The sequence below is a fragment of the Ursus americanus genome, chromosome 29 (assembly GCF_024610735.1).
Source record: "Ursus americanus isolate L20-20 chromosome 29, mUrsAme1.1.p, whole genome shotgun sequence".
Lineage (NCBI taxonomy): Eukaryota > Metazoa > Chordata > Mammalia > Carnivora > Ursidae > Ursus > Ursus americanus.
Genome location: NC_142155.1, coordinates 32,966,942 through 32,980,957, shown reverse-complemented (window position 1 = coordinate 32,980,957; position 14,016 = coordinate 32,966,942). Strand labels below are relative to the sequence as shown.

The 14,016-nt window shown below is 53.8% G+C and overlaps 1 protein-coding gene across 1 annotated transcript in view; it reads left to right on the top strand.

Annotated features, from left to right (window-relative positions):
• The first annotated feature begins 886 nt into the window (after nt 1-886).
• PTK7 (protein tyrosine kinase 7 (inactive)) overlaps nt 887-14,016 on the top strand; it is a 61,508-nt gene continuing 48,378 nt past the window's right edge. Inside the window, exon 1 of the mRNA XM_045800899.2 lies at nt 887-1,131. Within this exon, the coding sequence (XP_045656855.2) occupies nt 1,053-1,131 (79 nt within the window). The 5' untranslated portion in view covers nt 887-1,052. The remainder of the gene's footprint in view (nt 1,132-14,016) is intronic.

The window sequence follows — 14,016 nt, the reverse complement described above, 5'->3', positions numbered from 1 at the left end:
GGCCCTCCAGAGCCAGAGGGGGATGAGGCACTCACTATCCATCCCCTCTCAGCATATCCTGGAGGCCTGAGCAGCAGCTGGGGCCCATCTTCTAAAGCTTGACTCCTCCTGACCCGCCTCCTACACCCCTTGCTGCTTTCACAACAAAGAAAGAATGTGGGGGTGGTGGCGCTGGGGGTGGGGGGTGCCTGGAACAAGGGCTGCGATGGGCCTCTCCACAGCTGGAGACTTGGCCATGCCCTGCAGCCCAGACTGCCTGGAGATGGACTTGGGATAAATTTGTCAGTTTAACAGCCTTCAGCCAGGCATTCAGAGCCCAGTCTGTTTCTACCTTTGGGTTCAGATTGGTCCAGAGCCAAACCCGACCCCAGTTATGCATTGGTTCCTCACTTCTCCAGGGGTTCCACAGTATCTCCAGTTTACCTTGCTTGGGGACATCAAGGACACCCTTCTGTTCTAGGTCTCCCTCGGGATTTTAGGTCGTTGAGAAGTGAGCCAGAGCTCATCTTTTCCCTCTCCTACCCAGAGAATTTTGGGGGAACTGTTGGTTGCTCCCAGGAAGGCCCAGAACTGGCCATCCTCCCCAGGGGCCATGAAAGTCCCTTTGGTTCCCCGAGTCCCTGCAGAATGGGTGGTAGGCACAGCCTACGATCCCCTACCTCACTCAGGTCCCCCGCACTCCCCAGGGCCTTCCTCCCTCTGTCCCCTATCCATCTCCAGACCCCTCCCCCTCCTGCGAGCTCCTCCCCGCCACGACGGGGAGGGGGCGTCGAGGGGGCGGGGCGCCGCTCGGCGGCCGGCGGGGAGGGGGCGTCGCGGGGCGGGGCCTGGCGGCGGCGGCGGCGGCAGCATCCCCAGCGGCGGCGGCGCGCGAGGGCTCGGAGGTACCAGCGGCGCGCGGCTCCGGCTCGGGACGCCTCGGGCTCGGGCTCCGGCTGCGGCTGCTGCAGCGGCGCCCGCGCTCCGGTGCGCTCGGCCTCCCGGGCCCGCCGCGGAGCGCAGTTCGAACGCCCGCCGTGCGCCGGCCGGCTCCTCTTCCCGAGCCTGCCGCGATGGCAGCTGCGCCGGGAACCCCGAGCAGCCTCCGCCGGCTGCCCCTGCTCAGCGTCCTGCTGTTGCCGCTGCTGGGCGGTGAGTCGCGGCGAGCTGCGGGAACGGGGCACTGGAAGCGCGGGAGCCCCGTGGGCAAAAGGGGGCACCGGGGAGGTGGCTTTGGGCGGCTGGGCCGGGCAAGACACCCTGGAGTGGCGGAGAGGCTGGCGGCGGGCGCGAGGTCCCGGCGCGGCGAAGCCCCCGCGGACTCGCCCGGGCCCCTCTCCCTTCGCGCCCGCGAGGATGAGTTTCTAGTCGCCACAGAGTTTTCCCGGCCTGAGCCTAGAGTTTGGTCGGGAACTGCCGGGAGTTGCTGGCTCCTGGGCCCCGGTAGGGAGTTTCTTTTCGGGAGGGAAACGACTCCTTCCCTACTTAGGGGAGCGCGGTGAGGTGGCTGGCGGCGGGGGAGACGGAGTCCCCCCAGCTGTCTCAGCCTAGGTGAGGGGGGCCGGCCTGGGGCCGGATGCGGGACCGACCTGCGCCGCGCAGAGCGCGGAGCTTTGTTACCTACGCCGGCCAGACGCTCCCGGCTTCCCTCCTCCAAGTTCCCGGGCCAGGATGGGACTCCTGATGGCCCTGCTGGTGCGGGCGGGAGAAAGGGAGAAATAGGGGCCGCCCCGTCTCCTCCAGCTCCTGGGCCCGAGCCCTGAGCCCCGAGCCCACTCCCAGCCGGGTCGAATCTGGGGAGCGGAGAGTCCGAGGCTGTCGTGGTGACTAATGTGTGAAGGCCGCTGCCAAAATCGGGCATGGCCGGCCTGCAAAGGTGCGGACGGGGTTTGTTCCTGCTCCTTCCTGGATTTCCATCCTGTCTCTCCGCACCGAGGAAAGAAAATGTCTCATTCTGCGGGCTGAAAGGCAAAAAGAGTTCATTCTGCCCTTTCTTGGAGGGCCTCAGCGTTTTGATGAGGGTGTGGCTTGTATCTACAGGGCAGACAGGACCCGACACCCCCACCCCCCCACGCCGCCTTTATTTCCTGGCTTGGTCACACCTGAGAGTCACCGTTGAGGTGTTGAAGTCCTTTACAGGAAAGCACCAAGCTACCTGCACACCACAAATGGCCTGGACTGGAAATATGCCGCCACCCCCCTCCCCCCCCAAAAAAGAAAAACCCACAACACACACAGTCTTTGGTAATGATCCTGGCAGCAGCCCTTTCTGGAGGAACTCTGCCCAGGACACCTGGTCCTAGCTTATCACTTTCCTCTTTCTTGGAAGAGTGGCCATAGGGTGGTTGGGGATAGAGAATTGCCTTTTCTGACATCTCCCTGGCTTGCCAGCTGTTGAGTTTTGGTGGTAATGGAATCAACATTTCCCCCAGCCCTAGTTTTAAAAGGAGAGGTAATTGTAACCCAAGACGGAGAGGTAAGAACAAGCTCCCGGGATTCGTAGGAGGTGTTTCTGGAGCTGCCCTGTGTTCCTTGTGATGTGTAGGGTGGTTATTGCTCATGGCAGAACCCACATTTGCTCCCAGAGGAAGTATGGAAGTTTTTTTGTGCAGCCAGGATCGGGGCCCAGCCATATGGACGAGCAGCCCCAGCTTACAGGCTTCCTGGGTTGGTGACTGTTTGGGTTTGGGTGTGTGGGTTGCCTGATACTTACTGTTGTCTTCACTGCTGATGTTTAGAGTTCTGGAGTCAAGGGGAGATTCTGGTGGAGACTGGGTCCTTGTTCGTTCAACAAATACTAAATTCCTAAATTCCTTCCTCGGGAAGAGGACTCTGATGTTAATTGATGTTAATCCGATGACGGGTGTTTAGTGAGAGGGAGGGGGTGTTGTGGGGGAAGTTAGGGCAGGCTGAAGGCCTGGGACTGGAGGTCTGCAGTCTCCTCTGGGGGTGGGGAGATGTCTTGTGCTCAACAAAGGAACATTTTAATGGGAGCCTTAAATCAGTTCCACCAAATGTGCCTTGGTGTGGGACCTGTCCATGTGCTGTAAACAATTTCAGCCAAGGCTGAGGCGCCTGCTGTCTTCTAGGGAAATCCGGAACTCAACCCACCCCCGGACGGCATGACTTCAGGGGGCAACGATTTTTTAATAGATTACAGTAGATTTTTCCGTCTCATTGTTTAACTGTGTAATTAACTGGAGTTTTAGTGAGACTCTGCTGTTAATAAGGCCAGAGTGAGGGACCTAGGCTAGCTTGGTTTGTGGATTAGACCATTTTGAAGTTTGGGTAATTATGCTGTAAATGGCTGAGTAGCTTTCCAAACTTTGAGATTCCTGTCGTGATAAATACGGTGGAGGGGGAGGAGAGGGCTTGACGTTGGAAATCTGGGATTCTTAGCTCCAGCTGTTTGCCTGGTCAGTTGTGGTCACTGCCCATTCCTGTTCCCATCCCCCCCCCCCCCCCGGGTTCTTCCTTCCAGGCTCTTGTGTCTTTGGGGAGATTGAGTTGTCACATTAAGAGCTAGGCTGTCCTGCAGATTCCTCGAGGCTCTGCAGCCTGTCATTCAGGCCTAGGAGTTGCTTTTATCAGTGATGGGTTTCCTCAGTCATTGGGATGCGGGAGGGCAAGGGTAGTGTCTGTACATCCCTTGCTGAAGGATCTGGTCACACTCCTGGCATTCAGAGTAGGGCTGAGTGGTGGAGAGAGCTCAGGCTGGGGAGACGAAGTATTTGGCAAAACAGCAACTCAAACTTTGACAGGCCCTGTGGCCCTGGGCAAATTTCTTGACCACCTAGTTCGCCTCCTCTGTAAAGGTACTTAGTTCTGGGGCGTGCGGAGGATTAAATGTAATGAAGTCTATAAAGGGCCCTTTTCTTGTTCTTCCCTCTCCTGGGGTATGCTTCCCACATACCTTTCCAGCCTCACAGTCACCCCCAACAAGAAACATTTTCCACGTTCTGGAGCCTTCCATTTCTACCCAGCTAGTCAATTTACCATCCCCTGAAACAGGCGTGGCTTCTCAGCCCTTTCTTTCTTCCCCGGCCAGTCCTTGGTATGTGCTGGCTGGCCCATCTCTCCCTTGCCCAGCTCCACTTCCTCCCCAAAGCTGTCCCGTTTTCCTGCCAGAAAGTTGCCTGTAGAACTTGTGGACTCTGTCATTCTTAGGACACTTCCATATTTTTGCCGCATTCGAGTTTTAACTAGAGTGCTTCCCCCTTGTAGAATTCATTACAGTATCATTTATAATGAGCCCTTCTCTAGCTTTATTAAAAAGGTGAATGAACATTTTGGGTACGGGGCAGAGTAATCAAGGGCAAAGGTAAACATCCCCTTTGCCTCCTAGCTGTCGGGCGTCTTTTGTGTCCCTTCCAGCTTCTCTGGGTTGGGGCTGTCTGTTGACCCTCCTTGTGCCTGCTCTACCATGACCCAATCAAGGGACCACACCTTCCTTCCCTGTGTTTGGGCTGCCTGTTCTTTGTGGTGGCTTTCTGAGTTTGATGTGGCAGGGCATCTGGCTTTCTCCAAGAGCTCTGGGCGCGGGCAGCCACCTGGACATATGAAGCCGACCTGCCTCAAAGGGCCACACTTCAAAAATGGTGAACTGTGTGGGGGCCACTCAAAATAAGGTCACAGAAAAGTGACATCAACATTGCCTGGGAGCACAAATCAAACCCAGTCTGCATTGAATAAGCTACCCAGGTGACTGCACCCCATAGTTCCAGATGCCCTGGTCTCCTTTTTTTTTTTTTTTTTTTTAAGATTTTATTTATTTATTTGAGAGAGAGGGAGAGAACGAGTGGTGGGGAGAGGGCGTAGGGAGAGAGAGAGAAGCAGACTCCCTGCTGAGCAGGGAGCCCCACTCAAGGCTCAATCCCAGGACCCTGGGATCATGACCTGAGCTGAAGGCAGATGCTTAACCAGCTGAGCCACCCAGGCACCCCAAGTCCTGGTCTCCTTATACAGAAACTTGAGGTGCAGAACTTTCAAATTAGGGGCCCTAGATCTTGAACAGTATTTGACCATTTACCTTAAATAACTTTTAATTCATGTGAACACTCTTTGGTGTGATGTGTGCATGTAAAAATTGCCTCACACCCCCCCCCCCCCCCGCCAAAATTACCTCCCTTTGGGTTGACTTTGATTTGGATTTTGTCAGGAAACTTGTCCATTAACCGCGGGACTCTAGAAAGTACGCAGCGCTGTGTGTAGTTCCCTTCCTCTTGGAGCCTCAGCTTTTCCTCGAGGAGCATGTGCTCATTTTATAAGGAAAGGCAGTGGAGAAATTGGATTTGTGAGGCAGAAATTTGGTCGGCGGATGACTTTTCAGGAATACATTTGATTCATAAAGGGAGGCTACGTCTCTGCTGGGCTTCGGCGGCTGTAGTGTTGGTAAATCTTTGGAGGACTTCATATTTTGGAGGGAGGGGGTTTGTGTGAGTTTGTGTTTAAGCCAGTGGAGCTTCCGTGAGACTCATCTGGGATGGCTGTTGGCCGGTTCAGACTCTTAATATTTGAGCCAAGAGCAGTTTGGGGCCAGGGATTCAGTCTTCGGTGTTTTCCTGATGGAAGAAAGGGTCATTTTTTTTTTTAAAAGATTTTATTTATTTGAGAGAGAGAGAGCCCGGGAGGGGGGAGCATCAGAGGGAGAAGTAGACTCCCTGCTGAGCAGGGATCCCATGTGGGCCTGGATCCCAGGACTCCGGGATCATGACCTGAGTCGAAGGCAGACGCTTAACCAACTGAGCCACCCAGGCACCCCATAAGAAAGGGTCATTAAACAGGGTTGGGTGCCCTTGGTCCTTACCCCCCAGCCTCTCTGTGCTGTCCCTAACCTCAGTAGCATGCTTGTCGGCTGCTGTGCCCCTGGTGCTGCCCTTGGCGGAGCCATATGGTGGGGTTACAGGCTCGGGGTCATGCTGCTGGCGCTGGCGCCGGCTCTCGCCTTGCCTTCAAGCCGCCTGCCTGCCTCTCTCCTGGATTCCTGCTCTGGCCCCCCATCTCCTGGTCCTCTTGTCCCTGACGCTGTGGAAGTTCTGCCGTGGTGGCTTGGGGTTCTCTGAGTTCACCACCGAGTGCATATTTGGCCCTGCCGAGCCCCCTGGCGCTTTGGTGGAGCTGGCCCAGGAGCTGCTACAGCTAATATGTGGTTTGAGGAAGCCCTCTGCAGTATGTCACTTTTTCCATCCTCGTCTCTGCATTTAGGCCATTTCCCTCCCTGGAATGCTACCCAAGCAGCAGTGGGGCAGGGAGGAAGCTTTGTTGGAAGCGCGGACACGCAGGCGCCCTTCCCCTCTTGCAGCTGGGGTTGGGGTCACCCAGCTCCGGGGAAGGGATACACAGGTGAGTGGAACGCAGTCTACTGGGTGTCCTGTAGATCCCAAGTTCCTGCCAGAAGCTTAGACGCTGATGAGCAAGGGTATGCATTTGCTGGTTTAGGTGGGTCTTTAATTTCTGAAAACTAGGTCCTGAGCCGCGGGCTAGGGATTGTGAGTCGCGTGTTAGGAAGATGTAGATTTGTGGTCCAGAGACCATCAGGTAACACTTGGCAGGGCAGGTAACTAGAGGACCTATTTAAAATTTGAGTTGTCTGGGCCTGACTGCAGACCTGCCCCTCAGAATCATCGGGGAAGGAGGCAGAAAAGGTATTTTACTTTCTTATTTGTTAGATTCAGTCGCCGTGTTTGAATAGTCAATCCAGTCACAGTTCAATCTCAGAAGGAAACTGTGTTTTAAAATTGTTTTCCAGGAAAAGTAAAATAAAACAAAATTGCTTCCCAGAAGATTCTTACCGACGTTCAGGTTTGAGAACCACGGGGTTGTCTGAAGGGGTTTGTCCGTCAGAGTGGAGGTGTGGTGATGGCAAAAGTTGGTGTTGATAGTGAGGGGCTTAGGATGGGGTCAGTTCAAAGTGTGTTTGCGGGTCTTTCGTGGGTGAGGTGTCTCAGTTGGTGTGGGAGGTGGAAAGGAGACACAGCGGAGAGATGGGAGTCACGTGAAAGTGTAGTAAAAGGCGCCACTTGGTAAAATGCTAAATAGAAGACCGTTCTAGAATGTGTAGGACAGTAAGTCCATGACACAGGAGAAACGGAGGGGAAAGGCTTCAGAGGGGAAAGAGAATCGAATTGCTAGTAGATGGAGGCTGCGGTGACCGATCAGAATGACATAAAGGCACTGGACCAGGAGTCTGAAAACTTGGCTGGTTCTTGTTTAACGTCTCACGCATCTGTGCATGATAAAGGAGGACAAGCGACTTCTGTGGTCTTGTGACACCTGCTTTTCTGTATTCTAGTCCTGGCTCAATTGCCGCCTAGCCCCATGACCCTGAGCTGGTTAATTAACCTTTCAAGCCTCAGTTTCCTCATCTGCGAAGTCCAAGTGCCGCTGATTGCTCCCTTGCCCGCCTCCCAGAAGTTACGAGGTAGCGTTCCCCTGGAGGTGGTTGACCCAGGAGTGCAGCCCCTCTGGCCAGCCCTCATGTCTCTTCCCAGAGACCACCCTGACCCTTCGTCTCCTCTTAGGGTGTCAGCCTTTCTTTCCCGTCCTCAGTCTCTAGAATGGTTTGCGAGGGCTCGACAGAGTTTCTCTGGACTGGATTGGCAGCTTTAGAAGTGGTTTCCTCATTGGAGAGCGCAAATGTTCTAAATGGGTCTCAACTCAGTATTCCTACAGCAGCTCAGAAAGGTGGGCACAGCCACTTTGCATTTCCCGGTGGAAACTCTTCTCCCTCTGTCCTCCTAGCTGATGATCCCAGGCTGGTCAGTGCTGGTTCAGGCCTGCCGTCTCCCTGGGCATGCCAGTGTTCCTCTAGGGAGTGGGTAGTAAGCTGTGCTTCATGCAGCCTGGGCTGACTTGTAGAATACCCAAGGGAGGGGCTTCTGTGATCACGGGAGGGCTGCGGGTGCCCCCCCCCCCCCGGTCACTTTGGGTAGCTTGTGTGACCTATCAATACCGTAGGGAGGTTCCCAAGGTGTGGTGCGGTCAGGAATGGACGGCTCTCTGTGGGTGGCTAAGGAGGCCAGTGTGGGCACTAGCATGCACTGTCTCTCCCCCAGGAGATACAGTGGCTCCTTTTTGCCCCTTCTGGGGTGCCGTTGGTGAGGCAGTGAGGAGAATGTTGGTCTGTTTGGGGGATGGCTGAGGTGTCCCAGCGGCTAGCTCATAGAGTACCTTTGTGCAAATTAGAAATAGGTACCCTTCTCCAAGTGAATGCAACCCTGCATCAGGACACAGGGCACTATTTCGGTATTAACACCTTGGCTGGGCGTCTTGAGCAGTGCACAACCTATACAGTCATATGTGGCTATCCCATTGGAATGAGTGGCTCTTTGCTTCTCAGCTGATGGGCCAAGATGATTTTGGCGACCTCTCGTCTATGTTTTAGATGAGCCGTTTTCTCTACTACTCGCCTGCCCCCTGTGGCGGTGGGCTGGGGCCCTGCTGCTCGTCCCATACTGTAGGAGAAGCCTGGGAGGTTGGCCCAGTGCTGAGTCCGCTCCACAGTCTGTGTCTGTAGCTGCTGGGATCTTGGTCTGTTTCTGGGCTCCTCCCCTCACCAGAGGGTTTTACTGCCTTGCACACGCAGGCTTCTAAAGCCTTATGTAATAATTAATAAAGAATGCTGGCTGAGTCTTCAGGGAGGAGGGGATGCTCAGAGTTTATTCCACATCTCATTAAGAAGTACCAGGCTTGCCTCTCTCCCTGGGCACGCTGGGGCCTCCAGTGGCCCCAGGTAAAGGGCATAGGCTTTCCTGTTTTAGACGAAATCCTGCAGTAATAGTAGACTGTCTTCAGTAGCAAAGGTGGGTCTTGGTGGGCTCTAGTTCTGGGTACCCTGGAGGTGTACGTCTCTCCTCAGGAGGCACTGGGAGGGAGACATGGGCCCTGCTCCCACATTTGCCCCAGATGGCTCATGTGACGTCGGACAAGTCCCACCTGCCACTCAGACCTCAACTTGAGGACGCAAGACCTTGGAAGACCTTTTAAGGTGGTGACCTTTGGGGGCTGACCCAGTATTGCCATACACAACCCCCGGCTGTGTTTCTGTCACACCTTACCGGCCCTCCTCCTCACCCTTGGTTTTGGGGAGAGGACTTCAAGGGCCGCGTTTTGTTCTGGAGTCTCTAGTGCGTGGGCACAGATGTGTTTAGACTCGATCAACTGGTGATGTGGGTATTAGGGTTTAATTCCTCAGGCGCAGGGGGGAGAGGTGTGACTAAATTGTAGAAAGGTTTGGGAGAGAATTCTTATGGGGGAAAAAAGTTTGTGTTTGTGTGTTTTTTAAAGATTTTATTTATTCATTTGAGGGGGGGGCGGGCAGAGGGAGAGGGAGAAGCAGACGCCCCACTGAGCAGGGAGCCCGATGCGGGGCTCGATTTCAGGACTCTGGGATCATGACCCGAGCCCAGGGCAGATGCTTCACTGACTGAGCCCCCAGGCGCCCCCCAAAGGAAGAGTTTTTGTCTGAGTAAAAGAAGGCAGAAACTTACCTGGTTAGTTCTCAAGTACTCGGGGGACTAGTGCTTTGGTGAGGAACACATTTTCCTTTGCACAGAAGCAGGAACGACTGAAGGGAGGCTTCCAGCTGGGAGAGGGGGCTGGGTGTGCTTTGGGAGAGCCTCCTCTGTGATCCCAACAAGTGTGCCCATCGCGGCAGCCTACAGAATGCTTTCAGTCATGTGACATTTGATCCTGTTACATGGCTCAGAGGTAGGCAGGCTGAAGAGGATTGGTTTTGGGGGTGGGGGGAGGGTAGAGGGATGGGAGGCATTTGACAGGTAGAGAAACTGAGGTACAAAGTACGATCCTCTCAGGACTGCAGAGCTGGAAGTAGGAGAGCTCGTTCTGTGTTCTCATATGTCCTGCGGGCTGTGAAATGTTACACATACATGCCTTGGAGTGGGGTGAATGTTGGGGAGTGGATTTGGCTGAGGGGATAACCGTCTGGGTGGGTTTAGGAGCTGCCTGTTAGAGTCAGAGGGTGGAGGAGCCTTTGCTCTTTTTTTTTTTTTTTAAGATTATTTATTTATTTATTTATTTGACAGAGATAGAGACAGCCAGCGAGAGAGGAAACACAAGCAGGGGGAGTGGGAGAGGAAGAAGCAGGCTCACAGCGGAGGAGCCTGATGTGGGGCACGATCCCATAACGCCAGGATCACGCCCTGAGCCGAGGGCAGACGTCTAACCGTTGTGCCACCCAGGGGCCCCGCCTTTGCTCTTTCTACCCAAGGAGCGAACGTATCAGTAACTAACAGGCAGGGAGAGACCTTTTGCGCCATAGCATTCAAGATTGCCAGATTTTCTCCCTCTTTTCGAAAACTTGTTACAGAACAGCACGGTGAAGGTTTCAGCGGCCCATTCAGAGGTTTGCGCACATCTTCAGGTGTTTCGCGTGATGGTCGGGCTGGGTAATCTAGAAGTCCAGAACACTGTGCCTCAACCCCCACGATTTGAGCGGAGTCCTCTATCTCTTCCCCCTGGTGCTTCTGGAAGGTCGCGGGCAGTTGCAGGCCCTGGCTTGCCGGGGTGCTGGCACATTCCAGATCCGTGTGCCTGCTGGGAGGTGCACACGGGGCAATGCTGTGCCGGAGACCACGTAGGTGGTAAGAGAGTCATTGCTGTCGCTCCCCGCTCTTATGTGGTTGGATGTGTCCGCACTTGGTGGTACAGGCCCTGGCACACAGTAGGGACACGGTGGACGTCGGTTTCCCTTCCATTTCTGATTTTGGAGGCACACCTTTTAATTCTCAAGAGATTTCAGACTTGCTTGGACAGTGACCTCTGACATTCTGGGATCACGTGCGGGCTTTGGTGCCAGGTCTGGCTCCCTTTAGCTGAGCTGCTAACTGCTCTCGGCCGTCCTGCTGAGCTTCGTTCTTCTGCTTCCGAAGCTCTCAGGTTCCAACCTGGGAACCCGTGTCCCATCACCGAAGGGTACACAGTGGTACTTCGGTGCTCTGATTCTCTTGTAGCTCATCGGTTGGGGGGGGGGGGGCTCCTTCAGGTCAGCAGGTCCTTAGAGAGGAGATGTGCTAGGATAGCACTTGAGATCCCAAGTACGTTTCCAGCTACCCGGAAAAACGAAACAAATCACAAACAAAGAAAATGGTTGTCTTGCTGCCTTGGGGAAGGGGGGGGCGCGGAGAAGATTTGCTGTTGGTCTTGTAACTCCAGCTACAAAGAGCAAACCATTCTATCTGTTTGGTTAATTTAGCAGATTAACCAGTTGTTAAACTGACCAATTTAGAAAATGCCCAGCTTGCTCGCAGCTTTGTGCCTGTGATCTGGCCTGTGCTCCGGGCTCCTCCACCACAGGGGTCCGGGCCTCCTGCAGGAGGAGCTTCCAGGGGAGGAGGGGTTGCTGGGCCCGGGAACAGCCCCGGGGGGCCTGGAGGAGGATCTCTGTCTTCTCTTTACTACCACCACCCCCCCCTTTCCGAAAACTCCTTAAAACAAAAGGCTTTTATTTAGTAAACATCGTACTGTGCATGGAAGGAGTGTCCTGAGTGTGTTGGTGGGGTGCAGGGAAAGGGGTACCGAATTGGCCCCTTAGTTTCTGGGTAAGGGGTTGGGGTGCTTCTCTGGCCTTGCTTTTTCACTCTTAACTCTACCTTTGTTTCCGGGGCCTCTTGAACCTGGTCTGAGAGGTCGTGCTGAGCGGGCCTGCTGTGTCTCTCCTCGAGCCTCCTTGTGAGGCTGGCTTTCCCAGGCCTCCCAAGGCTGCGGCGGGCAATCTAGAAAGGAGGCCGCAGAGCGTGGGCCCCTGCCGGGCCTGAGCTTGGGTGGCACTTCTCTCCGTCCCCTTCCCACCCAGCCCAGATCAAAGGAGCCTCCTCCGGGAGCAGGGAAATACTTCTCCCAATAGCCCCACCAGTGAGTAAACAGCCAGGGCCCCTGCAGCTTTTGAAGCCCGGTGCTTCAGGCCCAGAGGAATGCAGAACATTTCATTTTAGGAGTGGACTTAGGTTTCCACTGCTTTCGGTATTTGCAAATTTGAAACAAATGCCCTCATTTAGCAGCAGGCAGGCTGGGCAGTAAACGGGGGCTGTTTAAGGGCGTTTATGGCGGTCACAGGTATTTGTGGGTAGAGGGACCCCAGCAGGTTTGGGAAAGGACAGAGGGTTTATGGTTAGGTGGGTTGTACAAAGACCCCAGCCAGGTCTCCAGTAGAGGGTTGTTGTTAGGTGGGCTTTGTCATAAAAAGCTTTGCCGCCTCCTGTCCCCCCAGGAAGTATCTCCTTCTGGCAGACAAAGAGGTTTGAGATGCTGTTTATCCCCCTGGGGCTGATGCTAAGGGCCTTGTCCCTCTCGTTTGGCTGCCAAAGTATCATATTTCCAATGAACCCTGCCTTCTCCCACCCCCTCAGCTTGAAAGGCTCATTAAATGTGCTTTATATATAACAAGTTGGCTGAGAGGTCCCCCCTCACTTCCAGCCAGTTTGGTGAGGAAGGAGCTAGGAAAACCTGTTTTCCTTTTGTTGTTATTTCTGGAAGTAGATCTGTGAAGGAGCAATTGCAAAAAGACCCTGATTTTAGCAATCAGCCAAGCAAGTGTTACTTGCCTTTGATGGGGCAGCTTAGCTGGGGGTGACCTGCCCAAGCCTGGGGGTGCCACCCGCCTGTGCACAGGGAAATTCAGAAATCTGTTTAGGAACGGAGTTCTGACTTCACAGCTTGTTCCCCAAGAGGCCCTGGATAGTTCACTTCACCTTGATGAACCTCAGTTTCCCTTCTGTAAGTTGAGGGTAATAATACCGACCCCAATAGGGTGCTTGTGAGATAGTACTGTCTTTCATCAACTCTCAGGTGCTCTTTTTTTCAGTTTCACACCTTTGAAGCTGGGTGGTAACATAATCGATTATGTAGTATTGTGTCTTAGTTTAACGGGGACCATCTCCTTTTAGCATAACACAAATAACAGTGCATCTTAAAATTGGTGACACCTTTGAAATTGAGCGTGTGGGAAGGACTTGGTCTGTTGTAGAGTGAATGCTCCATAAAAGATGCTTCTCTGGCCTTGTTTTTTCACTCTTAACTCTACCTTATCTTGGATGAGGGTGGTTTATGTACAGGTCTGCTTTTGTTTGCCTTTCACCAGTAACTTTGAGTAGAAACTGTTTCCCTTTTCAGTCTGGCACTTAAATAACAAACAATGCTTAAGGCATAAGGCATCCTGCTGGGTCGTGTATGTGAGAGGGTGTGTGTGTGTGTGGCGGGGGTACTTCAAGTCTTTAGAAGGCAAGAGATGTCTAGAAAAGGAGGCAATGTCCCTACAAGGGCCAACAGTGTCTTAGGGAAAGAAAACGCCTTTCTGTTGGAGTCTCCACTTTAAAAAGCTGGGCTATTCCTGGGGGAGACTGGAGACTCACTCCAGGAATGGATTGTCTGGTAGGCACATCTAGACAGAACCAGAAGGGAGTAATTAACAAGGCAAGGATACAGAGAAGCACCAAAGAGCGGGGGACGCAGAAAATGCTGGGCACTCGGAGGATGGAGACGGGAGTGGGGGCAGGCAGGAGACAGACGGGAGCTGGTAGCATTTCCTTCCCCTCCCAGGCTGTGCAGTTGTGTGAGGTTGATCCAAGCTCTGTGGAGACAACTGGTGCTATTCATGCTGCTTTGTGCTACCTAAGCATTTGAGGGCACCTTCCCCTCCCCCATCCAGGACAAAAGTGGCCCAGAGGCTGGGGTGTTCCTCATTTGCCTGAGTTCTGGTTTATTTGATGGTGGGATGGATTAGCCGTGGTCTTGGGGTTTAGATGGTAGACCGAAAGAGAAAGCTCTCTCTTTCATGTGCATTAGTGAGAGTGAAGAGCAAAACTTTTTTTTTCCTTCATTTAAAAAATAGATTGCTGTGTAGATTCGGGCTCCAAGCCTCCCAGATGTTCACCTCTACCTTATAGGGGTTTCGGAATACATCTTTCTGTGGTGGTGTCCAGGATTTGAACCCTCGGTAGGTGTGCCCAGCCAGGAAGGGGTCTGATTAATGGGTCACTTTCAGAAGGCAAGAACTCAGAAGTCCCAGGGTCTAGGAGACGC